General features: G+C 55.8%; 7 protein-coding genes across 7 annotated transcripts; 4 read left to right on the forward strand and 3 right to left on the reverse strand.

Moving 5' to 3' along the window:
• The first annotated feature begins 93 nt into the window (after window positions 1–93).
• On the forward strand, window positions 94–1,977 carry V1518DRAFT_408413 (concanavalin A-like lectin/glucanase domain-containing protein). The gene is made up of 5 exons (XM_066902120.1): window positions 94–335; window positions 394–821; window positions 885–1,151; window positions 1,206–1,321; window positions 1,375–1,977. The coding sequence occupies exons 1-5, from the start codon at window positions 197–199 to the stop codon at window positions 1,694–1,696; spliced, it is 1,272 nt and encodes a 423-aa protein (XP_066761779.1). The 5' UTR covers window positions 94–196; the 3' UTR covers window positions 1,697–1,977.
• Window positions 1,758–3,391, reverse strand: V1518DRAFT_408416 (TFIIE alpha subunit-domain-containing protein). Its single transcript, XM_066902121.1, has 5 exons — window positions 3,034–3,391; window positions 2,882–2,977; window positions 2,685–2,826; window positions 2,390–2,631; window positions 1,758–2,337 (listed from the first exon to the last, which is right to left on the reverse strand). The coding sequence occupies exons 1-5, from the start codon at window positions 3,126–3,128 to the stop codon at window positions 1,827–1,829; spliced, it is 1,086 nt and encodes a 361-aa protein (XP_066761780.1). The 5' UTR covers window positions 3,129–3,391; the 3' UTR covers window positions 1,758–1,826.
• Window positions 3,348–7,046, forward strand: V1518DRAFT_408418 (armadillo-type protein). Its single transcript, XM_066902122.1, has 2 exons — window positions 3,348–3,681; window positions 3,742–7,046. Exons 1-2 carry the CDS (start codon window positions 3,592–3,594, stop codon window positions 6,727–6,729), a joined length of 3,078 nt encoding a protein of 1,025 aa, XP_066761781.1. The 5' UTR covers window positions 3,348–3,591; the 3' UTR covers window positions 6,730–7,046.
• Window positions 7,047–7,924: 878 nt separating this feature from the next.
• V1518DRAFT_408420 (surfeit locus protein 5 subunit 22 of mediator complex-domain-containing protein) lies at window positions 7,925–8,483 on the reverse strand. Its single transcript, XM_066902123.1, has 4 exons — window positions 8,381–8,483; window positions 8,269–8,333; window positions 8,151–8,219; window positions 7,925–8,085 (listed from the first exon to the last, which is right to left on the reverse strand). Exons 1-4 carry the CDS (start codon window positions 8,439–8,441, stop codon window positions 8,005–8,007), a joined length of 276 nt encoding a protein of 91 aa, XP_066761782.1. The 5' UTR covers window positions 8,442–8,483; the 3' UTR covers window positions 7,925–8,004.
• V1518DRAFT_8377 (uncharacterized protein) lies at window positions 8,135–9,876 on the forward strand. Its single transcript, XM_066906687.1, has 5 exons — window positions 8,135–8,616; window positions 8,669–8,749; window positions 8,796–9,446; window positions 9,504–9,622; window positions 9,671–9,876. Exons 1-5 carry the CDS (start codon window positions 8,592–8,594, stop codon window positions 9,788–9,790), a joined length of 996 nt encoding a protein of 331 aa, XP_066761783.1. The 5' UTR covers window positions 8,135–8,591; the 3' UTR covers window positions 9,791–9,876.
• Window position 9,877: 1 nt separating this feature from the next.
• On the forward strand, window positions 9,878–16,534 carry V1518DRAFT_8378 (uncharacterized protein). Its single transcript, XM_066906688.1, has 6 exons — window positions 9,878–11,120; window positions 11,169–11,600; window positions 11,652–15,287; window positions 15,337–15,429; window positions 15,483–15,801; window positions 15,860–16,534. The coding sequence occupies exons 1-6, from the start codon at window positions 10,148–10,150 to the stop codon at window positions 16,374–16,376; spliced, it is 5,970 nt and encodes a 1,989-aa protein (XP_066761784.1). The 5' UTR covers window positions 9,878–10,147; the 3' UTR covers window positions 16,377–16,534.
• A 3,949-nt stretch (window positions 16,535–20,483) lies between these two features.
• On the reverse strand, window positions 20,484–25,322 carry V1518DRAFT_8766 (uncharacterized protein). Its single transcript, XM_066906701.1, has 2 exons — window positions 20,660–25,322; window positions 20,484–20,605 (listed from the first exon to the last, which is right to left on the reverse strand). Exon 1 carries the CDS (start codon window positions 25,142–25,144, stop codon window positions 20,744–20,746), a length of 4,401 nt encoding a protein of 1,466 aa, XP_066761785.1. The 5' UTR covers window positions 25,145–25,322; the 3' UTR covers window positions 20,484–20,605; window positions 20,660–20,743.
• Window positions 25,323–25,400: the final 78 nt, after the last annotated feature.

Genomic DNA, 25,400 nt, shown 5'->3' on the forward strand with positions numbered 1-25,400 from the left:
GGGGCTTGTGCTTATGAGCGACCGGATTCGGATCACAAACTCATGACCCGCTCACAAAGTTGAGCGTCAGTGGACTCTGAGACTGTGAGCCGCGAGAAGCCCCCTTGGTCGCTTCCAGCTAGCATCGTCCCGTACGATTTTCTCAGGCCAGCTTCGCTTGCGACGGACAAGAAGACCTTCCGATACGGCATCAGCAATGCGGTGGGGCAATCTACTTTCTGGAATCATTATCCTGTCGAGCACGGCGAGCAGGCAGATCTTCGCTGTTGCGCAGGAGCCTGATCCAGGGCTCTCGCTTGCGAATCCGATATCGTGGGACAAGAACACAATTACTGGTACGTTCTTTCGCAATGTCTGCCAATGCGAAAGAAGTCTGACGTGCTATATTTTTAGAGTGGGACAAGCTTGGCTCGGTGACTGTCGAACCGGATCGGATCTTTCTCACAGTTCCGGGTGATAAAGGTCAGAGCGGCGCGATATGGACACGCAAGCAGAACCCATACACGGAGTGGACGACGCAGGTCGTGTTCCGGGCATCTGGTGGCGAGCGGGCAGGCGGCGGTCTTGTGATTTGGTACACGGCTGCAAAGGAGGCGGGTCCGATATACGGAGCCAGGGACTTTTGGGATGGTCTTGCGATAATGATCGATTCGGTTGGAAACACGGGAGGTAACGTGCGTGGACATTTGAACGATGGAAGCATTGGGTATGCTGCACTGCCGAACCCGACGAAGCAGTCGTTTGCGCAATGTCCACTGCGGTACAGGAATACCGGCACGATGATCAACGTGAAGGTGACATCGGGCCCCAAACTGTTGAAAGTATGATAAAATATGCTGGTATGATATGAAGTATAACACACTAACTCAAAATGCTTGCATTAGGTCGAAGTGGAAGGCAGACTATGTTTTGAGTCTCATGAGATCCAACTGCCGCAGAATTATTACTTGGGCATCTCAGCAGCGTCCTACGACAACCCGGACAGCTTCGAGATCTTTACCGTCAAAACCACAGGACGTATTACTGCGGCCCCTCAGAAGAAGCAGCAGGTCGACAACTCGCCGATGCCTCCTCAAAGTCCTCCCCAACGACAAAGCCAGCAGCCTATGCGCGGTGCTTCTGCGCAAGGCTCTAGCGGTGTCGGCGAAGTGGTGGGTGTTGTTGTTGCCGAGAATTCCAAGAAAATGTGGCTAACAGTCCTTTAGAGAGAAGAATTGTCTTCCATTCGTGCCCTGATGGAGTCACATTTCAGGCAGCTACGGGAGGAAATTGAGGCTCTTAATTCGATGAAACCGCTGATAGAAAAGCTGGATCAAAGAGTGTAAGTTTCATCTCATAGACATTCTTGTCAACACCGCCCCTAATTCTTTACAGCGGACGAGTTGAATCTGCTGTGTCTCGGACGGAGTCACAGTTCCACGGTGCCACCGTTAATATGCACGAATCGACGAAACAAAACATTGCCTCGGAAGTCGATAAGCTTACGTCGAAGCTGGATGCGTTAGACGCGATTCTGAATCAGCACACAACCTCGATAGTGAGCACCATGCCGAACTTGATCGCTGACGCGTTGAAGCAAGGCAGTGGCTCGTCCTGGATTATGATCATTATCTTTCTTGTCCTGCTTGTAGGCGCCATTGCTGGCTATGGCTTCTATAAGTACAGGTACTCAGATTATCACGCAAAATACTTATGATGACATGTTTTGGTTCTGAAAATGATTCCTGGTTTTGTTTTGATGTACAGACTTTGACGTGTTAAGCGCATATACACAACCATCTATTGTTGCTTTTGTTTGTACAAGATCTATATTACAAAAGTCGCATTTAAATCGCAACCTCCTCAAATTCATCATCATCATCACCTTCACCCTCGCCCTCTTCTTCCTCTTCTTCCTCCTCATCATCATCATCTTCTTCTTCCTCCTCTTCCTTCAACAACTTATAGTAGTCGCGAATAACGTCATCAGCTTCGGGCTCTCCTTCAGTCACCTCGGCATTCTTTGCTTCAATCTTCGCCTTCTCTTCCATCATGCTTGTAGACATCAATAACGAATACTTGCTGTCGTCCTCTTCCATTTCATCCACATCATCGAACTTCTTCTTGCCAACTGTACTATCACGGATCCAACTAGGAAGCGCGTTCTGCTGTGCGGCTGCAAGCTTGGCAGCCGCGGCCGCGTTCCGGTCTTCTTCGTTGCTGTCGCCGGAAAGATCGATTTCGATTGAGAATTCGTTGGAGTTGACGCCGCGCGCTGCGTAGCCAACAGTATCTTGGACGTCCTTTACGTCTATGGACGTCGGCACGGCGACCTTCATCGAGCTCTCAAAGTCATTGCTGTACCGCATATTAGCAGAAAACTCGTAATCAGCAATCTGTAACAACTTACTCTGGAATAAAAGCGTCGTCGATCTTCTTGAGCGTGTCGATAATCCGTCGAATCTGCGACATGAGACGTGCGAGCCGTTCCTGGCTGATCCGCAAATCATCACTATCATCATCTTCTTGCAGGATATTTCCACAATCGGAGCAGACGAAGCCTGATAAATCTTCAGCTTGTAGTGACAGCGCTTCCATCGTGGAATATCGTCGTTTGCACACGGGACACACGTATCCTTGCCGATCAACGTCCTCAAATAAAGTCAGTACAGTAGTCGTGGTTTTCATCACAGAAGAGTATTCACATTTCGCATCTGATCGTTGAAAGTCTCGCCGAGTTTATGAATACGCCACTTGATAGCGTCCACTGCTTCTCTATACTGTATATAGTAGTACGTCCGCTGGATAGGCCGCTGCTGGCCCTCTTTCGCCTCGGCCCTAGCATGTCTGTGATTCAAGTTGTCAGCGCCAACACCAGAAAGCAGCACAAAAGCAAAGCAACATTTTGATCAGCCGATCCTCTCGCAGTTTCGCACATAGCTTGTGCAATTCCTTCTTTTGAATACCGACCATTTGCGGCAACTCGTCATCGGATATTCTGCGGGGTCGTGATTAGTCTCGCTAGGCAACACAGGGGACCATTGAGCTGCTTACACGACGTGCCGGATGATCGCATCGAGGATTATGATATGCCGAGTCTCATAAAACGAGCGCGCCACAAACTGCAATAGAACCTTAACGTGCTCCATGGCTTATATCCAGAGAAGGAGCGGGTTCCTGAAGCGGAGCGTACCAAAATGCTGCGTACAGAAGAAAGCCGGCGCCAAAAGCCAGCGAAAGAACTCCAAAATAAAACTATAGATGCATATGATGTGTAGATGTATGATATATTGACGCCCGTCAAGATTCTGCAGTGTGAATCACCCGTCCCGTTACGTCGACGGGGTTCAGCAGAGTGGTGCAGTTCGCGACGCGACAACGTCTATGTCTTGCCCACGTGACTCTGGAAGAAGTCATAGGTTTAGGGTCTTCAACTTCCTCCGCGAACATAGACAAATGACGTAGAAACCACAGAGAAGCATCTGAATATAGAATTTCGTGTTACGGCCGCATCATCATTCGAGCTCGGTAAGTTACGAGTAGATTATCGTGTATTTGTGTGAGGCGGGACTTTTTGTACGGACTTATGAGATTACTCGTCGGCGCAGCATAATGACCTCCCGGAGAGGCGGAGAGCTGAATCATACTAGCAGCTCAGAAGCCTCTACTTTTGAGGATGTGCGGTCAGACGCATTTGAGAGAGTATGTACATTTGTCGAAGTTTGCTGAGACATGTGATATGACTAACTGTTTCACGCACAGGTTCGAAAGATCTGTGTCCCCCTTTCACAGCTGGCGTTGACTTTGTCGCGCGACTCGTCGGCTGCGAACAAATTCCGGATCGTCGATACCCTCGAAGACCTTCTGCACACACTAGTAGGGCTCTCGCCAGAAGTGTATAGTCCGCAATTTGGCGACTATGTATTTTTCCCGCTTTCGCACCTCCTTCGCCAGGGCGGCAGATTAGACGACCGAACGACCGAGCTTCTACTCCAATGTCTTGGTATCCTGATCCAGAGAAGCTGGGGCAAGACAATGCAGGTCGATATGCTGAAGCAGTTTTTGATATTGATCACATTTCTTATTTCTAATTCTGGACAACCGAACTCGCCAAAGGAAGCGCGGTTCATTTCAGACGAAACGAAGTTGTCGGGTTGTAGAGCGCTGCGAGAACTGTTTGTCGCTTCCTCCGTGTCCCCCACTTTACGAGAGTTTTATAAAGATGGCGAAAACATTCCATTGCTGGGACACACAGTTAGTATTTTCGTGAACATAGCCTTGGAAGTCACCGATATTGAGTGCAGTATCACTGCAATTGACGCGCTACAGATTCTGGTCGTCACAGTCGTTAAGCAAGGCGATATTGTCGCGAATATTCTCCCGGGCTGTGTGTCGGCGTTGTGCAAGATCATTACACCGAAGATGAAAAAGAGTCATTTCCGGGTCATGGAAGCCGCGGTGGATTTGCTGAGTGTGCTGATATCCATGGCGCTCGCGGATTCGGATTTTAAGCTGGAATCTAGCATTACGCGAAAGGAACACCACGACTCGGCGTCTTTCCCAATCCTTACTTCTGGAGAAAGCACGAATAGCACCAAAGTCGTAGGTGCCGGTCCTGGCGACGTGCGAACGGCAGCGTGGATCAAAGCTACAAGCGGACAGATCAAAATGGCGCTGGAATCAGTGGTCCAGCTTCGGTCACACAGGCGGCCCGAAGTTCGAAATGCGCTGAAATCGTTTTGCGTGGCGTTATTACAGAACTGTTTTTACTCGCTGGAGAATTGCCGACCCGTTCTCACTGCGACGCTGTTATACTTGGCCAGTGATGAGGATGACCTGATCAGCGCCGAAAGCTGGAATTTTGTGAAAGGGCTGGGAATTCAGCAGGCTGATGTGGTGGATATCGTTAAGCAGTGTGTTTATGATTGGATCCTGTCTCTTCAAACTATATTATCGTATCATGACGAGGAGGTTAAATGTGGACTGTTGAAGCAAACGAAAGTCGGAGTCGAGCTGTTGCTTGACTGGAACGCGGACACAAGCACGATTGAGGAAATTCTATTGACAAGTTTCACGAAGGCGCTGACTTTGACGTCGCCGAGGGGTACACAAATTGCGGCTGTTAGCACGGTATCTTCCAAGGAGCTAGTTGCCATGCAGCAGGAACTCAGCACTGCAAGGAATTCGGATGGCTTCCTTGATTTTCAGCCGCTGGATGTCGACAGCTTGATAGGCGTGAAAGCCGTTGAGCAGATCAAATTGTTGTTGCAGATTATAGGAGCTTCGTCGATATGCACGAGTATCGCCGATGATTGCTTTCAGGTGATAACCTCGCCGGGCGACGATATCAAGTCTCAACAAGTAGCTCTCTGGATGTGTATTTACATTATGCAAGGTGCGCGACAGGAGATCAAGTTGATCGACGATTACGAGGCGACAATGTTTCTGGTGAGGGCGTCGGAACAGATTAATGAGGCGGCGTTGATGCTGGTTGACCAAAATCTGGATAATGATGATTTATCGCCTGAAAAGTTGACAATTGTGCGACTTTCGTTGGAAGGACTATCGCTTGCGGCGTCAGTTATGGGTGAGAATTACAAGCTTGCGCTGATGGATATTTTGTATCCAATATTGAATCTGATCGCCTCGCGGTCGCTGGTGTTGCGACAACATGCGTTTACAACACTATGCAACATATCCACGGCAACCGGATATAACTCGGTCAGTTTGCTACTGGTTGACAACGTGGACCATGTTCTCGATGCGGTGTCGCTCCGACTGAATACTCTGGATATATCGCCACGCACCCCAAAGATCTTGGCCGCGTTGATCAAGCTTGCGGGGCCCTCGGCGATTCAGTATTTGGACGACATAGTTGCTTCGATATTCCAACTACTGGACAACTATCATGGATACACGCGGCTGGTTGAAGGATTTTTCGAGGTGCTGAAGACAATAGTGGAAGAGACGTCGAACACGTACATTCAGACGTCGATGATGATCGAAGAGGTGCCGCGCAGAGAACGGTCAGGGATATGGGATCTCGAAGGGTTGCTGAGCGAGCTGCAGCGGAAGCCAGAGTTTGAGCTACATGAGCCAGACAACATGCAGCAGGAGTCCAAAGAGCCAGCGGAGAACGCAGAGTCTGATGAGTCGATTACGCAGGATGAACGGCCTTTGGATCCGCCGGAGAAGTGGACGTCGCCGATACCGCGGCCGTGGTATTTTATCATCAAGCGGATTGCGACGCACGCGCGGTATTACTTATCGCACAGATCTGCAAATCTGCGATACCAATTATTGGATCTGTTGCGCGTGTCGCTTCCGATACTGGGAACGAATCGGAAGGAGCTGCTTCCGTTGATTAACGCGGTGTGGCCGGCGGTGATTCTACGGCTGCGCGACACGGAAGTACACGTTGTGGTTGCCTGCCTGTCCGTGATATCTGAGATGACGCGGTTGGGCGGGGACTTCATGAGCTCACGGATCGAGCAGGTGTGGCCGACGATTAAAGGGCTATACCCGCACGATGTGCCGCGTTCACGCGAGGGCAAGTTTTCGCGGAACGCGCAGGTTTACAGGGCCGTGGTGGAGTCTATGGGGGTCGTGGTGCGGTCGACGCGGTTCCAGGAGACCGTGTTTGCGGACGTGGTAGAGACCATGAAGGGGAGCTTGGCGACGGAGGAAAGATTGCGGGCGGCGATGGAGGAAGTAGCGCCGGATTTAGTGTGGGTTATTATGAATACGTGAGGACAGAGAGGTGTTGCATATATGGCGCAGGGTGCATAGTCACGGCGTGCAATCGGAGTTGTTACAACAGTTGTGTGATCGAGCGCAGAAGTTTTTCACGTACTGAAAGTACTAGCTTGGAAAAGAAGCGCCTATGATATGCAAAGTACAGAGAGTGCAGAGTCGGACTGCAGGGTGGCTTTTCAACGGCGGGCCAGCCGCCGGAAGCCATGCACGCGAGTGCTGGGAGGAATCAGCCCAAAAACTGTGGAAGCGGCTAGTGCGAGAGAGAAACTTTTCTTCGGAAGGTGGCCTGCTCGCCGGCGCAGAACAACGTGCAGGAGCCGCTGCGACGGTTGCGCCCGACGCCCTGCGTCGAATCGCCGATGAAGCGGTCGCAAGTGCGCGGTCTTGTTCTGGAAGATGGCGGGTGCAGAACGGCACGGCAGATGCGCGCAAACCGCGATCTTAGTACCGCGCTATGCGTTGGCGGCGGGCGGTGCAGGAGCAGTGTCAAGTGCGAAACCGGTGAACCTTGTCCTCCGTGAGACGGCGTGAGACGTCTTTGTTGGCAAGATGAAGGCTGTTCCCGCACTTTTTCTCCGACGCTAGCAGCGGCGGCCACAGGCGTGGCAAATGGCCACAGCTAGAGGCTAATAAGCGCAGTGCGCTCCGTATGCAGGACACGGAAGTACTCCGTGACGCGCGCGGTCTCGAGGACAAGCCGCCGGACGCGGCACGGGAGGCGGGCTTGAAGCGGAGGAGTGACAGGAGGCCCGAGGACAATGCTGTGCGATGACGACACAGGAGCAGGGAAGGAGTAGCTTGAAGCGGCAAGGGGAGTCGCCGCAACGGGCGGCTGGCTGGCTGGTGGACGTCGGCCGCGCGCAACGGCGCGCGTAGGAGTTGACAGGCCGCGGCCCCCCCCTAAAAGTGTGGCTGGCGCGGCGGTGTACAGCTGCCGTTATCTGCTTAAAGTGCTGCATTGACGTAGCTTTAGCTCGGTGTAGAGTGCTTGGCGCACCACTTTATATGCGTGTACGCCGGCGTCGTATGCTGCTGTGCGCGGTAGAGTGCGTCGCCGGGCGGCACTGCGCCACACCTGGCACGTTCCCAACACGAGTTCCACAATCTTTCTAGAACCGCGACCGCGTGCCTGCTGCTCGCTAGGTGCCGGGGTCGGCTGGCGGGGGGGCTGGAACGCAGTCGTACTATGCTGGGCTTGTGCAGGTAAGTATAATGGGGGTGTCGTATGAATTGGTTGTTCTACACTACGTGAGCTCTGGCGGCCGGGAGCTAGCTTGACACCGCCGGATCGAGAATCCATGCCTCCTTAAGGGACCGGGATATTAGCAGCAGATCCTCGACCGCGCGCACCTGGAGTCGTCAGTATTACTAGTACAACTGAGGGCATTGCGGGGGGGAATGGTGGGGTAGCGTACGATAGACGTCGAGCGGCATTCTATCTGGTAGACGTCGACCGCGGTGGCGGTAAGGTCCTTTCCGTTGACCTGATTTGATTAGACGTAGTTACGACGAGGAGTAGAGAGGTGCGCATACCGGAGCGAGGGCGATCAGCTCGGTGAATTCCTGTATGATTGTTCCGGTGGCCTCGTTGATCCGCTCTGCGATGTCAGTATTGCCATCGCATCGCAAGCTGTAGGGCACATACGGTTGATGTTCTGCGCGCGTTGCTGGAACTGCTGCGACTTTGCCGGGGCCTGGGTCGACATCGCACGAGGTTGAAGTGCGAACGAGTTCGCACGAGCGGTGAAAGTCGAAAAGTTATGGTTTGTGCGGCTCACGGTAGTGGTATCGTGTTGTCGGGACGAGTCTCGGACACGCAGCGCAAGCACAACAAATCCAGCAGTTGAACGGCCGATATGTCCAATCAGTCCGGAATCACGGGTACATCATCTTGGAGGAGGGCGTGAGTGATGCGGCTGCTGACTGCTGATAGCGTCACCGGCGCTGTACGGCGCGGTGAAGTCGTTTGTGGACGACGCGACGGTGCGCACGCTGCTGATCAAGATCGAGAAGGGTATGTGGTTTGAGCAGCACGAGGAAATCAAGCTCACTATCGATAGAATCGCTTGAGCTTGACGGGAAGTTTCCATGGCAGAAGGACTACTTTGAGGACATTGAGCAGATTGCGTCGGCCGTGGCATCCGACCGTCCTCTGTACATTGTGCACAAGGGCGACGGCAGCAGCGGATACACGCTCATCTCGTACATCCCGGACGCGGCACCGGTGCGGGAGAAGATGCTGTACGCGTCGACGCGCAACACGTTGATGCGGGAGCTGGGCAGCGACAAGATCGCAAGCTCGTACTTTGCTACGGAGAGGGACGAACTGACAGCCGCAGGGCTGCGCAAGTTCGTCGCGCACGAGAAGCTGAGCAAGCCGCTGACGGAGGAGGAGCGCGCACTCAAGTCGGTGCAGGACATTGAGGCGAAGGAGGGTTTCGCGGGGACCGCGACGCGCAAGACGTACGTCTCATCGGGGCTGAGCTTCCCGGTGACGGCGGCGGCGGAGGCCGCGCTGGCGGGGCTCGCGAAGAAGCAGCACAATGTGGTCGTGCTGGCGATTGACACGGGCGCGGAGGAGATTGGGCTGGACAGGGCAGTGAGTGTCGCGGAGCCCGGCGAGCTGGGCGACGTGGTCTCGACGGCAGCGCCGCGCTACACGTTCTATCTGTACACGCACGTACACGACGGCGCGGAGACGGAGTCGCTCGGTGAGTTGCGTGTGCGAGTGTGAGTGGGAGAGCCGGGGCTAAGACGCGGGATGACAGTGTTCCTGTACACGTGCCCGGCAGGGTCCACGATCAGGGAGCGCATGATGTACGCGTCGTGCCGCGGCGGCGCCATCGCGGGCGCGGAGGCCGCGACGGGGCTGCCCGTGGCGAAGCGGGTGAGTGCTCCTGCAGGGAGTGAGCGTGCTCTGCTAACAGCGTTCCAGCTCGAGGGCAGCGACGGCACAGAGGCCAGCGCGGCGACGCTGGAGGCGGCGTTGCACCCGCACGCGGAGGCCGCGCCGCGGGCGTTCGCGCGCCCGAGGGCGCCGGGACGCCGGCGTTAGCGGCGAGGGGGACAGAGTAGACAAAACGAGCACGCGCACGCGCCACGTGCGCCACAGCGCATCTTCTCAGTACCCAGCCCTAGCCCCAAGCGGCACTACTCCTTTCTTTGCTGCGCTTCGTCTCAACCCCCCGGCGCTGAAGAAGACGAACAGCTCCGTCGCCCTCCTCGCCCTCTTCTTCCCGCCCTCCCCGCGTCGCCCGCGCTCTGCCTCTGCGTCCGCCCGCCCTCCCCGTCCGCGCTCCTCCGCACCTCCGCGTCCGCCGCCGCCGCGCCGCTCACGACCCGCTCCGTATCCCGCCCCTGACTGCCTCCGCGTTCGCGCATTAACCCCCCCTCGCACCCCCCCCGGTCTGCCATGAAGTGGGGCAGCTTCGCGAAGCAGCCCCAGCCGGCACCGTCCCCACAGTCACGTCGCCAGTTCCAGAGCGACCGCAGCCAGGCAAACGCACTCGGCCTCTCTCCGCAGCAGGGCGCCGCCGCCTACGAGCCTTTCCGTGCCCCGCGTCCACCCCCGTCCACCGGCTCCTCCACCCCCGCACTGGTCCCGTCGCCCTCCATGCCCGCAGCCATGTCGGCCGCGGCCGCCCTCGGTCCCGCGCTCGCTCAGTCCCCTTCCTCTGGCAACATCGTCGACGTCGGCCGCGAGACGCCGCTCGTCCTCAGCAGCACCCGCTCCGAGGGCGTCTCGTCTTCCGCCGTCTCCATCCGCTCCCTCGCCTCCGTCGCCTCCACTGACTCGTCCACGTCGACCGCCACCACAGCTGTCCCTGGCACCTCCCTCTCCTCGTCGCACCGCAGCACGCACCCGCTCCGCCTCTTCAACAAGTACCGCCGCGAGCAGACCACGGACTACCGCGAGCAGGCTACCCCTTTAATTGCAGGCACCTCGCCCAGCATCGCCCCGGTCCCCCCTTCCCCGCGCACCACCGGTCCCGACGAGTCGTCGTTGCTGCAGCCGTCCGACTCCATTGCGACGACCATCGTCTCCCCGCCGATCCGCTCGCCCTTGCGCAAGAACTTTGACGGCGACGGCGCGAGACACAGCGAGAGCACGCACCGGCCGTCCTTCTCGAGCGTCACGCAGTCCACGATCATCGAGCCGGTCGATTCGTCCTCGCCATCGCTCACCCACATCAAGCGGTTCGGATGGCTCAACTTCGCCGAGGCCTACGCGCGACACAACACTCCTTCCAACCGCCAGCTCCTGCGTCTCAAACGCGCCGTGCTAAAGGAGAACAAGCTGTACCTGTACAAGCCGCCTGCGGAGTGCCTCGGCACCACAGTCGAGCACATCGACGCGCTGCAGAGCCGTGGTCTTGCAGACTCCCGTGAGTTTCCTGTCGCCTCTTCGCCGGACGTCCTACTGACAAACCCAGCATTCGCGGATCTGAGCCATCTCTCGACCTCCCGCCACCCCGAACTCATTGTCGACGAGGACGGCACCGTCGTCTCCGGCACGCTCGAGGCCATCTGCCACGAGGTCATCTACGGCGACGACGTTGAGTTCTCCAAGGACGTCATCCTCATCCTCCCCGCCCTCATGGACATCTACCTCGTCTTCGACATGCTCACCAAGCTTGCCGCCATCAGCGAAGAGTGTTCCGACCGTGTCATCGTGATCCTCACCCTCGTTCACGAGCGTCTCAGCTCGCTGCTTCTCGACGGCGCGCTCTACGCCTCCGTCCAGATCCTGCTCGAGTACGTCGTTCCCGAGAAGCGCGAGGTGCTCAAGCTCGCCATCATCGACCGAAGGGCGCTCTTGCTAGGCCTCCTGCGTTTTTACCCTGTCGCGCAGCCTAACCTGCCGAGTACGTATCGTGGAGCTACTCACACTCTTCAGCGTTCTAACAGCAAGACAGAGAGTTCGATCGAGAACATGTTCCAGACTTACCGCACCGGGATCTCTGCCGCGTCGTTCCTGCACATGGATCTCCAGGTCTTTGCCTCCCAAGTGCACCTATTCGATCTCAAGATCTTCCGCTTCTGGAACCCAGTATACGACTTCTCCCTTCTCTACGGCGTGAAATACGGCTTCAGTCGCAAGAACCCCCTCGTTTCCACGTCCATGCACCCTCACTTCCTCGGTACCCTCTTGGTAAACCACCTCTTCAAGCCCGCTCTCGGCGCTGCCGGTACGATCACCACCTTCCGCGCAAACATACTAGCTCGCTGGATTGCTCTCGGAAACATCTTGAAGCAGCGTGGCGACATGGTGAGCTGGCTGGCTATCGCCAGCACTATCTGCTCGCCTGCCATCAGCCGTCTCGAGGACACCTGGGCGCTGGTCTCCAACGAGCTGATCGAGCTCATCGGTCGCGACTGGGCAGATGTGATTATCGATCTCGACCGCCGCTCGATCCGCAGCGAGGGCCTCTCCCATCGCGAGAGTTCCCACATCTTTGCTCCCGTCGGCATCGGTCGCACCTATCGCAAGGAGTGCGTCGTTCCCTTCTTTGGTGACGTAGGCGTACACTACTTTGCCAAGATGGCCGAAGTCAACAAGGACGCGATCTGGATCCCCGCCTCGCGCGATGAGCTCAGCAGCATCCAGAATTCGCTCAACCGATGGACAACCTATCTCTCGACCATCCAGAACGCTGAGACCGCGCCCAAGTTGGAATCCGCGATTCCCGCTCTGCAGGAGTGCATCTACCGCCTCTACGACTCGCACATGAACGCGCCGCCACTCACGCCCCAGGCGTTGATGGAGATGTCCCTCGAGTGCGAACCCCCGACATCCGGAGTATACCATCAACAGTACATCATGCAGAAGCCGACTCTCTCTACTGGCTCCTACCCCTCCATCCTGTTCACCGAGGTTCTTCCTTCTTACAAGCTCTTTGCGCAGCGTGATCTGATGGAAGTCGGCGGACTACTGTACAACAAGAAGACGTCGTCGCTCAAGACCAGCTCCACTTCCGATTCACTTGCTGACCCCCGTCGCTCGCCGTCGGTACAGAAAGCTGTCAACGGCGCTCGTCCTCTTCGCAGAGTCAACTCGTTCCCGGTGTCTCGCACCGGCCCGCAGATCAACGTCACCGGATACCCCGACCTGGACTCGGCAAGCCGCAGTCGTTTCATCGCTTTTGGCAGTCCGGATTCGAACTTCATTTTCCGCAGCGGCCGCGATGTGTTGAATTTGGGCGTGGACCTGTATCACGTTCGCCGTGAGATGGTTTTGAAGTCGTTCAAGGGCGACAACGACGACGGCGGCGGCTCGCGACTGTCGAGCGTGATTGAGAACCCGCCTGCTTCGAATAACTCGCGACGCTTGTCGGCGCAGCTTCTTCCCGCGGACGCGCAGTTTGAGGATGATTTCGACAGCGCGATTCCCATGCCGAGCCCGATCACCGTAGTGCCCAAGGCCGCCGTGTTTGATAGACTTGTCGATATTCTGGTTCTGGGTACCGAGGACTTCACCGAGATTGTCAACGCTGACGATCTTCTGAAGGTCGGACCCTCTGTGTTACACATGGACATGGACGCTTACACCGCCGCTTTTTTGTCCTCCTACCGGAACTTCTCATCGCCTTACATCTTGCTGGACGCCTTGCGCAGACGGTTTATCGGCGCAAAGTCGGCTGCCATTTCGCTGTCCTCGCCAAACAAGGAGTCCGAGAAGATCTTTCCTATCTGGAACCAAGTCTTGGACGATTCTGACGATCGGAGCATTGACTGGGTGTCCCTTGCGAAGATTCATATCGGCGTGTTGGAGGCGTGCAATCTGTGGATGGCCGATTACTACTCTGATCTCCTAAGTGGCGCACATCTGCGCGACGCATTCTTGGATTTCTTGCTTCTCATCGACCAGGAATCGCTCAAGTGGAAGGAACGTGGAAAGGATTACGAAGATCTCAAGGTCTTTGCCGACAGCTTCGAGATGCTCACACGCAAACTGCGCAAAACTTTTGCGAAGAAGTCGTATCGCCCGGTCGATGCCTCGCCGTGGCCGTACGTGCCAACACCGACGAGCTCGCCATTGAAGTTCCCGGAGAGCAATATCGGTAGTATTGAGAAATTCTGTAACGCCGTAGATCGCGTGATCAGCATTTTGTTCAGACAGATCACGTTGAAGGACTGGATTACTGTGCAGGAGATGTTTGCCATGCAAACGCTGGATCCGTTGAAGATGTACTCGACTGCATCTGCGTCTACTGCGGAGGACGAGGTTATTATTCAGGACGTTTTTACTTATTGCGCGTCGCTACGCAGCTTCAACTCTGACGAACTGATGATTGCAAAGTTTCCCAAGCCGGTCAAGAAACTGTTTGCGTTCCGCATGAACTTTGTGCACTGGCTTGTGTCACAGCTGCTGGACCGCGCCATCAAGCGCCCGCAGCGCATCAAGCGCATGGTGACCCTGCTGACCATCATCGCGCACTGCAGACAGCGCATGAGCGTGATCGGTTACCATCTCAAGGACGGCGACTTTAGCGAGGAGACGCTGATTCCGTCAATGATCGAGACTGCCGTCGCGGCAGCGATTGTGCGGCCTGAAAGCCGGTATTACAAGATTTGCTGGGTCATGGCCGCACGCGAGCTCGGCAAGGACGTGAACCGGGTCGATACCTTGGAGAGCATTATTCCGACGCTGCCGACGGACGAGAAGAGCCAGATGCACTCGTCGACGGTTGGTTCGGGTATCGAGTCCTCGACGCCGAAGACATTGACGCCATGCATGGGCTGGATTTTTGAGCGGATTTTCGAGATTATTTGCTTCTTCCCGAACATGTCGCTGGATAACCCAGCCATGGTCAACTTTGATAAGCCGCGGTATATCTACAACTTCTTGAGCAACATCGTCGACATTGAGCTGTCGCAGCACCGCGACGAGTCGGTCGGCCAGGAGGTCGCGGCGTCGCTTCTCACGTCTGAGCTGGCTACCCTCAACTTTGACCGTCGGCAGCTTAAGGAGACTGCGGCGAAGGAAGGCAAGGAGAGCGCGTTCAAGATCAACAAAATTGGCAAGCCATTCCAGATTCTGGTACAGCAGGAGATCGAGAAGATTCGGCGTGACAGTCGACAAGTGGAGATTCTGGAACGGATGGTTCGGGAACAGACGCGCGTGGTGCAGACCCGGAAGGCGGCGACCGTGCAGACACAGAAGAACAAGTCGCGATTTGGCGACTTGTTCCGGTCGATGCGGCCGATTTCCATGGCGCTTGCAATGACCCCCGGCGTGTCTCACGGGCCCACAGGACGCACTGTGTCGTTATCAGATCTGCCTGAGGCGGCGAACTTCGACATGCGAACGGTGAAGCCGGTGTGGACTATCAACCTTGCGAACGCGCAGGTAACGATTCCGACCGACGGACATGTGCCGTCGATGTTTGTCGTGTCCGGCGAAGACGGCATGGAGTTTAGATTCCAGGCGACGTGTGCGGAGGATATGAAGGAATGGATTCGGGCACTGCAGGCCGCGGTGCCCGGTATGAGTGAGAAGATTGCGAAGCCGGAGTCGATCATGATCGTCGACGAGTATGCGGCTACTAGAGGTATGTTATTTGCAAGTGCTGTGAATGGGTGTATATTAACGGAGTGAAGTGTTTGGCGTACCAGTTTCGGATGTGTGTCGGCGGGAGAAGCGGTTGATTCCGATGGTTGTTATGGTGATGCTTGATTGGATTGAGAGCAGAGGTGAGTCTGTTTTGTGGTCGGGAAGCTAGGAGAGATGCTAACAGCGCGGACAGGTCTGGAGGAGATCGGCATCTACCGTGTGCCCGGCTCGCTTGTCGCAATGCGGGCCCTGAAGCAGGAATTCGATTCCGGCGCGACTGTTGACATGTCGGATGAGCGATGGTCGGATATCAATATTGTCGCAGGCTGCCTGAAGCTGTACTTCCGCGAGATGCCGGAGCCGATTCTCACCGAGGCGTTGTTCCCGGAGTTTACCAAGATCTCTAAGATCTCGGAAGAGAAAGAGCAGATTAAAGAGTTTGCAGATATGGTCAAGCGGCTGCCAATGTACAACTACTTTTTGCTGAAGCGGTTGATTGATCATTTGGCTGTGTAAGTGATTTTAGTGGATTCCTGCGTGGTAGAGGAGATGGCTTACAGTGTGCTACAGGGTCTCGAAATACGGTGATGTGAACAAAATGCACGCTGTCAACCTCGCGATCGTGTTCTCGATGTGTATGCTGCCGAGCACCAACACTGTGTCGATGTCTTCCGAATTCGGCTTGATCCAGGCTATGCTGCGCACGATGATCAGCTTCCCAGACCTTATATTTGTGAAGTCGTCCGGCGGCGCGACCAAGGACAGCGACGACTCCGCGATCGTCGTGGATACCGAGACCAAGCGCGCATCGCTTGTCACCGACAGCGCGCGATCCGAAAAAGTCGCGATGATCCCGGAGGAGCCTGCGGATATCAGCCCGTTCGAGCCAGCCACGCCGCCAGTCGCGGTGCCGGTTGCGGTGCCTGCCGCGTCGTCTTCCTCACCTGGTCCTGCGGCAGTGTCCGCCGCTGCGAGCTCGCCTACGTCGACGACCACCGCCGCGACTACCGAGACTACGTCGGAGACGAGCATGAGCAGCGCGGAAACCTCGAAGCGAGAGAGTTTCACGGACGTGAAGGTGTTTTAAAAAAGCAAAAATACAACACGTTTGTGTTGTTTCTTCGATTCTCTGTGATCCCGGACTGGGAGACCGGCTCTCTCGTCTATTTTTTTTTTTGGATCTAACTACATGTTTTTCTTGATATATGGTTTTTTTTTTATTTTTTGAATTGCGACAAAGGTGGCTTTGCGTGGGAAGGGACTTTGCAGGAAAGCTAATGTGTACATAAAACTATACAAGCGAGAGCGAGAGAGGAGATGACCAGTGAACGAGTGAGTGGCGCGGGCGTCATGACATATAATTTTGCGCGAGATAATTACTATTAGTTTGTGTTATCTGTTTGTTATTCATCATTGCGCTGTTTGCAGTTGGATACATAAAAATTTTCTATTGCGAAAACTATGCGTGGCGGAAGGCAGATGAGAGGAGGTATGTGGTTGTCTAATACAAGATTTGATAATTGTGAGTGAAGACTTTGTTCGGCAGGGAGACGTCGATTCATGATCTGGAAGCATGCGGCTCAGGCGAAGCAGTACGGCCAGCTTGTGGCGCAGTTGAGCTGTAACTTTCGAGCTCTCGCGTGTCCCTGCACGCACCGAAGTCCACTGGCCGCACATAGCTGCACTGACGATTTTCTCGCTCTTAGGCCTCCAAGAAGTGTACAAGTCCAGAAATTAGTTATGATGACCTGATCAATCTCGCAGATATGTACTCGTCATAGTGCCAATGTGAAGAGGAATTCAGATACCCTAGTCAGCACACACTTAGCAACAACCATCCTCGCATACAGTTTGTGCAATTGGGATTTGGGACTACAGCATGAGGCTTGAAGTGCGTAGGTAATTTCTAAGCTGTAGTAGTAGGGTTTTCTTGAGGTACAGTGCAGGGCCCGATGCGTTTTGCGGTTGCGTATATTCAGACTTCAGCAAATGAGGACATGCAGGAGTGTTTGGACATGATGATATGCGAAGCTGCCCCAGAACTCGAACGAAGATGACTGCTAGAGTAGACATTTGGTTCTTCGATCCGGTAATCCTGAAGATGATTCGTCGTGATTGGTCGTAGAGTATCTGGCTCAGACGTAACCGGCACGAGACCTGAGGCGCCCTTCCAGTCTTCCAGCCTTAAGAGTTGCGGGTATATCATAGTCTCTACCCCAGCGGGGCAATTAGTAATTGTTATCTTGTCGTGGGACTTTCGCCCTCACAAAATCTGTTCAGCTGGGCAAGCGCGCGACTTGCTCAATAACGAATGACCTTGAAGGCTGCGCGATCCCACATACACACACCACGCGTATGCCAAGATTGGAGTTTTGGCACCCTGCCGGACACACACCAATACATACACTATTCATACTACAGTACGGGGTTATACAGTCGTAGGTATTCCCAGCTAACCACCAAATAAACCTGCATATTCAAGCCAACTTGAAACGCTACCCAGACGGGACACGCACAGTGGCTCAGTGCGGGGCGGAGTGTGGGGTTTGTGCTTGACATTTTTAGGCGCAGCCGTTAGCTCTCGTTCGCAAGTCTATCAGGCTTGCAACATGCCTACATGCCGCCGGTACAGACCGCGTGGGACATGAGATCTGCTGAAGTTGCTTCGAACTCGGCAAGACGAGTGAGGAGAGTAGTGAGCTGGCTAGCGTTTTGCTTGTGTGCTACACGTCTCGTACATGAAGAGGATGTTGTCGACGTGTTGTAGCGCGTCTCACCGCCGTCGTGCTACTGTTACAAGACACTCATATGGCGTGCTTTGATCTCCACATCTGCTTGCGGTGTTTTCGCCATCAAGGTTTTGTCTTACTACTGTACTTTGATATTTCCTTCTCTGTATGATGATTAGGCTTCGCAGCCAGAAATAATACGACGAGAAGATCTCAGCCAAGCAGGAGCTTCACACAACGTTTGGATCCAGTAGCATGGGCATCTGTATTCAAACGTCACCAGATATGTAGTCTGTGTCTCTCTACCGGCGACTTTTGGCACTCGGAGACACATCGGCATGGCTGTTCGCATGCACCGGCCGCTTTCCGAAGGAACAGAAAGAGTTGCCGGGGACAGTCACGCGCGAGGAGCCCTCGTATCTGTCTGCAGAACAGTGCTCAGCAGAAGAGCGGAGGCAACAGACTGCTGTCAACTAGAATAATTAACAAATCACTGTGTAGTTTCGGTAGTTTCAACAGATAACTAACTCTGCGCCGGAAATGCAACGCGGGCGAAACGGGAGCGGGCACAGAGAATAACCTGGGGAGAATGAAACCAGCGGGCGGGCCGCACACGTGGCGCATGGTTTATGTCGAGCGAGCTATGAAGCGCTGTCGGGTGGTGTGGCGTGTGTGATATATCACACCGGGCTGTGCGCGTCGAGGGGAGAAGTGGGGCAGCAAGGGGGCGGGGAGTGCAGCTATAAGGGGCACCTCGAACTCCTCGATTCCGGCGCGGTCGGCGCTGCTGGTGACACGCGCTTCGGCGACGACTTTGACAAGCCAGCGGGATGGCCGCGATAGAAAAGGAAGCTGCCACAGAATTCCGTCGCTGTCACCACGGCTGGAGCGCGCGAATATTAGTGCCGCGCGCGGCCGCGGCGGCGGCGTAGGCATGTCGTCCTGGCCGCCCTGTGTCGAGGGCGTGTCGCACTAGGCTGCTTCAAGGCCAGCGCGCGCACTGTGCCGTCCGATTCCGGCGCCCTCTGTTGGGGGGGCGGGAGGCGCGAAAGGCGCAGCTGGCTTGTCTGTCCTGCTTCCCGGGGACCGCGGGTGCACTGGCGTCTGGCGCTGGAGGGCGCGCTAGAAGGCAAGGAGTTGTTTATGCCGGTTTCTGGCCTCCGCGACAAGAGACGTGCCCATATGCTGCGCTTGCCGTGAGCGCTGGCCAGTCACAGCCGGCAGTTTCCCATCGGCGGAAGCAGCCCGGCCGTCCTCAGTACTTCTCGTATAGCAGTGAGCTTTGCGCAGTCCAGCCACCTGGCTGCCACGCGAAATTGCAGACCTGCCGCGCGTGCGTGTTGGACGGTGCGCTCGCTGCGCACGGAGCCGCGCCTCTGCGCGCAGCCCTTCGCGTGCGCACGCCTGAAATCGCACCGATCCCTGCGGTGTTCGTCCGCACGATTTACAAGCGTCTTCTCCCCTTCTGCCAGCATTTGCAATAGTGTGTAATCATAAACCCATCCACTTCAATCATATATTACTCGGTCTCTGTATAGCAAACACATAGTACAAACAGCCGATAAACAAACAAAACAGACGCCTGAAAGCATGCTATATCACTCAACGTTTCTTAATCGCCTTCCGCCGTCGCTCAAACGACACCTTGCTGTAGTTCCGCAGCGACGCCGCCGCCTCCTTCGACGACCGTGGAATCACGAAAATCGTATCCTCGTCCTCTGCAAACTTATACGGCGGAAACAGCGCCAGCTCCTGTAGCGAGTTCGGCTTTAGCGCGGCCGCGCGCTCGATGATCCGCCGCACTCCGTCGTATCCGCACTGCGAAACCACAATTTCGCGGATCTCCTCCATCCGCGACTCTGCGAGCGTGATGAACGCGAACCAGTCTCGCTGCGCAATCTGCGTCGCATCGCAGCCACGCTCGATGTGCGACTTGCGCATCCGCTGGGTTGGCCCGACCGCCGGCGTCGCCATCGTCGCCAGCACCAGCGCCGGCCAACCGCATCGGTATTGCAGCTCGTAAACCCGCTCACACTGTCGCAGCCGTGCGTGCACAATGCTCGCTGACACGTCGTACTGCGCTTGCCACGCCCGCGAGATCTGCGTGCGCTTGCCCCACGAACCGTGTAGCTGGTTCTCTGAGTGCCGCGCCGCGAGATCCGTCCACCACCACTTCAGCCATTGTCGCAGACGCAATATGTGGTTGTCGTGCTTCGATGACAGCTCAGCACGGCCCTTCAGCACGTTCCGCAGCCACATCTTCCGGCCGAGTTCCCGCTTGTCCCGCGTCGGCTTCAGCTCCAGAATATGCTCGCGCCCGTTGTTCAACGCAACTTCCACAAAGTCCAGAGTCTTCTTCGGCGTTGTCGTCTCCCGGTCTTCTGCCGTTCCCGGCGCCGATATCGCCAACGCCTTCTTCAAATTCTTCGCCGCTGCAATCAGCTCCGCGAACGCGCCTTCCGCCGAAAAGTTGTGCTCAAACTTCGACTTTGCCCGCGAACCTGCCGTGCCTCCATCTGCTTGATCATCCTCTTCGACATCCGACCCGACCTTGTCTTTGTCTCCAACTTCGCTGCTCGCAGTCGTGCTACATTCATATCTTAGTATAATTTCCTCTCAAATCAGCGACGTCGTCACTCACAATTTCTGTCGCTTTACCGAGCGCACCAATGGCTCGTCGTCCGATATATCTTCTTCGTCCTCAAAATCGTCTTCACTATCTCCATCATCTGCATCTGTTAGTCCCGCTCTTATAGCACACTCGTAACACTTCCGTACCCTCGTCTGAATCTTCCTCTAACTCACTCGATAAATTTTTGCTTCGTCGCGAAACCGTAACCACCTTGATAGGCGCGCTCGTACTCATCGGTCCCATCCGCATGCGCTTCTTCGGTGACTTTGCAGCGGAATCCGCGGCCGCAGCATCGCTGTCCTTATCCGTCGACGCCACGACCATCTCCTCGCTCGATTTCGCGGATCCTGTCGTCGATGACTCCGAAAGTGAGGACAGCGTCGACGTAGACATCGCTGGCGGCGAGTTTGTCGCGCTTGAAGCGGTAGACAGCGTCACTTGCAATGGCACTGCCAAGGGAAGTTCGTTTGAAGCTGTAACAGCCGCAGTCGCCTCTTCAACTGGCCCAGCAACTTCAACGTTGTTCGAGTCGCCGTATGGCTCAACATCTCCCGCTTTGGTTCTCAATTCCTGCGGAGCTGCAGCAGCGGACATCTCAACTTCGCCATTTTTGCTGCCCTTGATATCTGGCGCAGCATCAACTTGTATCACTCCAACTGAGCCGGCGATAATCGCAATGATCTCTGAGGGCTCAGCAACAACCTCGCTGATCAATGTGACTTCCGGAGTCTCATCTGAAGCTGCCGCAACGTCGATATTAGTAGGCGCAGCATCTGTCGGTGCTTTCTCAATGATTTGCGAATCTGTACTCGCCGATGGCACTGGGTCCTTACGATCTTCTGTCGGCTTCGGCCCGTCGAGTGCAGTCAGAACAGATTTGGCAGCAATACTCGGGTTACCATCTTTCCGTAGTTCCTCGGACGCTCGAGCCGTCGTCGTAGCTAGAGATGTCGCACGCTCGTCCGGACCGACTCGTAATGACGTCACAACATCCGTGGCCACCTCCTTCCAAGGTGTTGCAATAGTAGTCTCCGATACCGTCATCTTCATAGCGTCGTCGTTCTCTGACTCCAAGACCTGTTCGACAACTACACGACTTCCATCCTCGGAAATAGATCGTTTCGGTTCTACCGTCGTACTCTCCGCGATCTTTGCTACCGATGTCGCCGTCTCTTTGTCCGAAATCGGCGTAATACTCGGCACCGGGACAGCTGGCGGTGAAACCGACTCTATCTGTGGGGCGTCCGTCGGTAGTAAAACAACCTCCCCTGGAGACGCCGGCGCAGCTTCAATTACGCCTGCAACAGCATCAGCAGAAACATCCTCTGAAGTCGACAGCGAAACTAAAGGCACCGCTGGCGTGGGCTGTTCAATCTGCGTTATCGCGATGAATTCAATGGTTGGTGCAGGCGATGGCACAACAGCAGCGACCTGTGGCGGAGCAACAGGAACAACCTGTGGTGGAACAAAGGAGTCCGGAGGTGTAGCGGAAGCAATCGGCGGCGTGAATGAAGTCGACGGTCGATGATCCTTAGGCTCGCCGACCTGCTTTCGTTTCCTCGGCTGTCGAGGTTTTGGTCCCTGCTGCTTCGGTTGCCTAGACTTGGCCTGCATCGACGAAGACATCGACGCAACTGCCATCGGCGCGACCAGATCGGACTCCGGCGCCATGCTAACAGGTACCGACGAAACAGAACTAAATATGGAACCCATCGCAGCAGGCTGTGATGTTAACTGTACCTCTGGAGGCGGAACTTGTATAGATTGCCGTGCGACGCTGTCAATGGGTACTGGCAGAGGCGTAGGTGCCCGCAGCGCTGATTGCACCAAAGAAGGGAATTGTGACGCAGCGCCGTACTGTGGTACAGGCTCCTGCTGCTGCGCCAGGTATTGTTGCGAAGGTTGCAGGACGGGAGGCTGTTGCTGCGGAGTTTGCTGCTGTGGGGGCAGTTGTTGCAGGTACTGCTGTAGCGGTTGTTGTAGTGAGTACTGCTGCGTAGATTGCTGCTGCGGCAATTGTATTGCAACAGGAACTGGAGTCAACGGCTTCGTCGACATCGGCGGCGGGATCGACGCACTCGAAGGAGACCCCGCTGAATACGCGACGGCAGGATTCTCGATATTCCGCGTGATCGGAGCCGGTGCGATGGCTCTGTATCCAGAAGCCGAGTTAGCTGGGGTTGGAACTCTGCCTGTAGAAGAAGCCTTGCGGCGTTTCGGCTTCGTGTCCGCATTCGACGGCTCTTGTGTAGCGTTTAGATCCTTGGGCTTTGGTTTCCGCGGAGCGCGCTTGCGAGGAGGTCCGGTGCCAGGAGCAGGTGCTGGTGTCAGTGACGAGCCGCCTGACTCGACAGGTCCAGGAAGATGTGGAACAAGAACCGAGTCATTGTTGGGAAACGCCGTGCTCGTTGTGATGTAGTCCGGCGATGGGATGTCAGATCTTGACTCAGCAACTATTCGCGGCGCTTGCTGATCGAAGTTTCCGTACGGCGTATTCTGCAATGGATAATCCGCTGCAGCCGGTTTAGAAGGCGAGTAAACACTGGGCGAAACCAGAGTCGCAATTGAAGTCCGGCGCCTCACATCGTCCGCACTCCGCTCCGGCCGTATGCTCCCCATTGGCTGTACTTCGCTCTGCCGCGCGTCTCTCGATGGCACAACGTTTTCGTTTTGCAGTAAAGTTCTGTCATTTGCGTAGTTTGGTTGTGGGGCGTATATAGGAGACCGCACAGCCCCGCTGGGCGGTTGTGAATAAACCGGCGAAGCAGTATGAGAGTGCGCGTGCTGCCCATCGTACGGTGGCTGGAAGTATTGAATTCCGAACCTTGATCGATCACTTAGATGCTGCTGTGATGACTCTTGCAGCAACTTGTGCGACTCTTCGGCGGTCTTTTGGCTGGAAGACTGAGAATCCAAGTGATAGCGTTGTTGCTTGCGATGGTACTCCTCTAGTTGTTGCTGATGACGCTGCTTCTCCTGCTGGTCCTGCAACGCACGTTGTCGACTATCAGGCGTTGGGGCGACCACAGAAGGAGTCTTCGCACGATAGGCTGGCTGCTGGTCGTACTGCTGCTGCTGCTGCTGTTGCGGCGGTGGACGCTGCTGCTGCTGCTGCTGCCGTTGCTGTTGATATTGCCGTTGCTGCTGTCGTTGAGGTGGTAGCGGTGGTGGTGGTGGCGGTGGCTGGGGACGTATATGCTGCGGCATCTGCGGTTGTAGATATTCCTGCCGCTGTTCCCGCGCACAGAGGTCTATGTAGCCATGGCTCTCAGCGCGCTGAGAAGACTGCGCATATGAATACTCTGCAGGACTCTGCACCCGCTGCACATAACCTCTCGGCGAAATAGGACGAGCGTAGCTGGGTCGTGGTGAAACGACCGGAGACCGCTGTTCGGGATAGTATCCATCCACACGGTTGCCACTCCAGCCACCAGGATAGTGCTGCTGTGGTGTCTGCTGCAGTCCCTTCAACGATTGGTCGCGTTGCGTAACTGGCGCCTGCACCGGCACTAGCGCCGGTGTGGGCGCATGTAATGGCTGCGAATGCTGATGCGGCGGCTGCGGTGACAGAGCCGAGTGAGATCGCGAAGGCGGTTCGTGGACCTCGGACAAGCGATGAAACATAGGAGATCGCTGTGCAGAGTCACCTTCAGATGGTAATTTCGAAGTCAATGGAGGCAGTTGCGGGTTCCATGTTCGAGAAAACAAGGAGCTCGACGTATTCGACAATGGCAATTGCGGTCGCTTTGGTGGTCCTTCGTATGACTCAGTCTGGCGTTGCGGTAATTCTGGCCTAGGAGGCTGTGCATAGGTCGGCGTGTATGAGTGCTGGGCACCGTGAGGTGCTCGTCCGTCGTGCGGCGACTCGGGCCGAAAAGGTGATCCGGATCTGCCAGTTGCATAGCCCTGTCTGTACTGCGGTGGTAGTGGTGGCGGCGGTAATGGTGGCGGCAAGGACATATGCTCCGTTGCAGTCGACGGCTGCGAGAAGTGCCGCGGCGGCTGAGACTGCGGGACCGCAGACATAGGCGGAGCCTCTTGGTTGTAGTAGTACTGCTGCTGCGATGGAGGTTGCGGCGAAGGTGCTGATTGAAGCTGCTGGTGATGAGGATTCAATTGCGGACCGCTGTTGTGATGGTTCTGTGCTATGATATCCTGTTGTATCTGCTGCGTCGGCTGAACGTAATGCTGATGTTGATCATAGCTCTGCGGTTGATCGTAGAGAGGTTGCGGCTGACGCTGTGGCGGATGATATTGCTGATAGTGCTGCAGCTGCGGTGGAAAAGATTGGGACACGTCTGGGGGTGGCCATGGCGCGTCTGGCGGCGCACGCAGCGGGAATGACGCGAGTGCCGGCCGTGGACTTGTGGGGAACTCGCGGTGCCTCAGAGGAGGTTGCGCGGTAGAGCCGGCAGGACCGCGATAGTAGCGGTCATCCGGCGGGATCCCCATACCGACGGCCTGTGTACCAGGATAGGCATTGCGATGGTCCATCGAGATGCGCAGAGTGGGCTGGGCCGATAGCAGGAGAGCGGGAAAGCGCGTGCGACGGCCCGGGGAAACGAGGACGGCGCGTGCTGTGATGGAGGAGCGGCGCTTAGCGACGGCGCGGAGGAAACCGCGGCAGGCGGAGTGTGATAGGCTTTCAGCGGCGAGGACTCGTATGAGCGACGAAGAGGAGCGGCGAGGGAAGAGAAGACGGGCGGCGGCGAGAGCGGAGCAGGCAGGTGACAGAGCAAGCGAGACACGC

Source organism: Limtongia smithiae (assembly GCF_038497785.1).
Source record: "Limtongia smithiae strain NRRL Y-17922 unplaced genomic scaffold V1518scaffold_1, whole genome shotgun sequence".
NCBI classification, from domain to species: Eukaryota; Fungi; Ascomycota; class Lipomycetes; order Lipomycetales; family Lipomycetaceae; genus Limtongia; species Limtongia smithiae.

Coding starts and splice junctions, on each gene's coding strand:
- V1518DRAFT_408420 (XM_066902123.1), bottom strand. CDS start 8,441: ATGTCGACCCAGGCCCCGGCAAAGTCGCAGCAGTTCCAGCAACGCGCG. Junction 8,220..8,268: donor AGCTGATCGCCCTCGCTCCG/GTATGCGCACCT, acceptor TAATCAAATCAG/GTCAACGGAAAGGACCTTAC. Junction 8,086..8,150: donor AATGCCGCTCGACGTCTATC/GTACGCTACCCC, acceptor TGACGACTCCAG/GTGCGCGCGGTCGAGGATCT.
- V1518DRAFT_408418 (XM_066902122.1), top strand. CDS start 3,592: ATGACCTCCCGGAGAGGCGGAGAGCTGAATCATACTAGCAGCTCAGAA. Junction 3,682..3,741: donor GGTCAGACGCATTTGAGAGA/GTATGTACATTT, acceptor TTTCACGCACAG/GTTCGAAAGATCTGTGTCCC.
- V1518DRAFT_8766 (XM_066906701.1), bottom strand. CDS start 25,144: ATGGACCATCGCAATGCCTATCCTGGTACACAGGCCGTCGGTATGGGG.
- V1518DRAFT_408416 (XM_066902121.1), bottom strand. CDS start 3,128: ATGGAGCACGTTAAGGTTCTATTGCAGTTTGTGGCGCGCTCGTTTTAT. Junction 2,827..2,881: donor GAGGATCGGCTGATCAAAAT/GTTGCTTTGCTT, acceptor CTTGAATCACAG/ACATGCTAGGGCCGAGGCGA. Junction 2,338..2,389: donor GACGACGCTTTTATTCCAGA/GTAAGTTGTTAC, acceptor TATGCGGTACAG/CAATGACTTTGAGAGCTCGA.
- V1518DRAFT_8378 (XM_066906688.1), top strand. CDS start 10,148: ATGAAGTGGGGCAGCTTCGCGAAGCAGCCCCAGCCGGCACCGTCCCCA. Junction 11,121..11,168: donor CCGTGGTCTTGCAGACTCCC/GTGAGTTTCCTG, acceptor TGACAAACCCAG/CATTCGCGGATCTGAGCCAT. Junction 11,601..11,651: donor CGCGCAGCCTAACCTGCCGA/GTACGTATCGTG, acceptor ACAGCAAGACAG/AGAGTTCGATCGAGAACATG.
- V1518DRAFT_8377 (XM_066906687.1), top strand. CDS start 8,592: ATGTCCAATCAGTCCGGAATCACGG. Junction 8,617..8,668: donor CAATCAGTCCGGAATCACGG/GTACATCATCTT, acceptor GACTGCTGATAG/CGTCACCGGCGCTGTACGGC. Junction 9,447..9,503: donor CGCGGAGACGGAGTCGCTCG/GTGAGTTGCGTG, acceptor GCGGGATGACAG/TGTTCCTGTACACGTGCCCG.
- V1518DRAFT_408413 (XM_066902120.1), top strand. CDS start 197: ATGCGGTGGGGCAATCTACTTTCTGGAATCATTATCCTGTCGAGCACG. Junction 336..393: donor GGACAAGAACACAATTACTG/GTACGTTCTTTC, acceptor CTATATTTTTAG/AGTGGGACAAGCTTGGCTCG. Junction 1,322..1,374: donor GAAAAGCTGGATCAAAGAGT/GTAAGTTTCATC, acceptor AATTCTTTACAG/CGGACGAGTTGAATCTGCTG.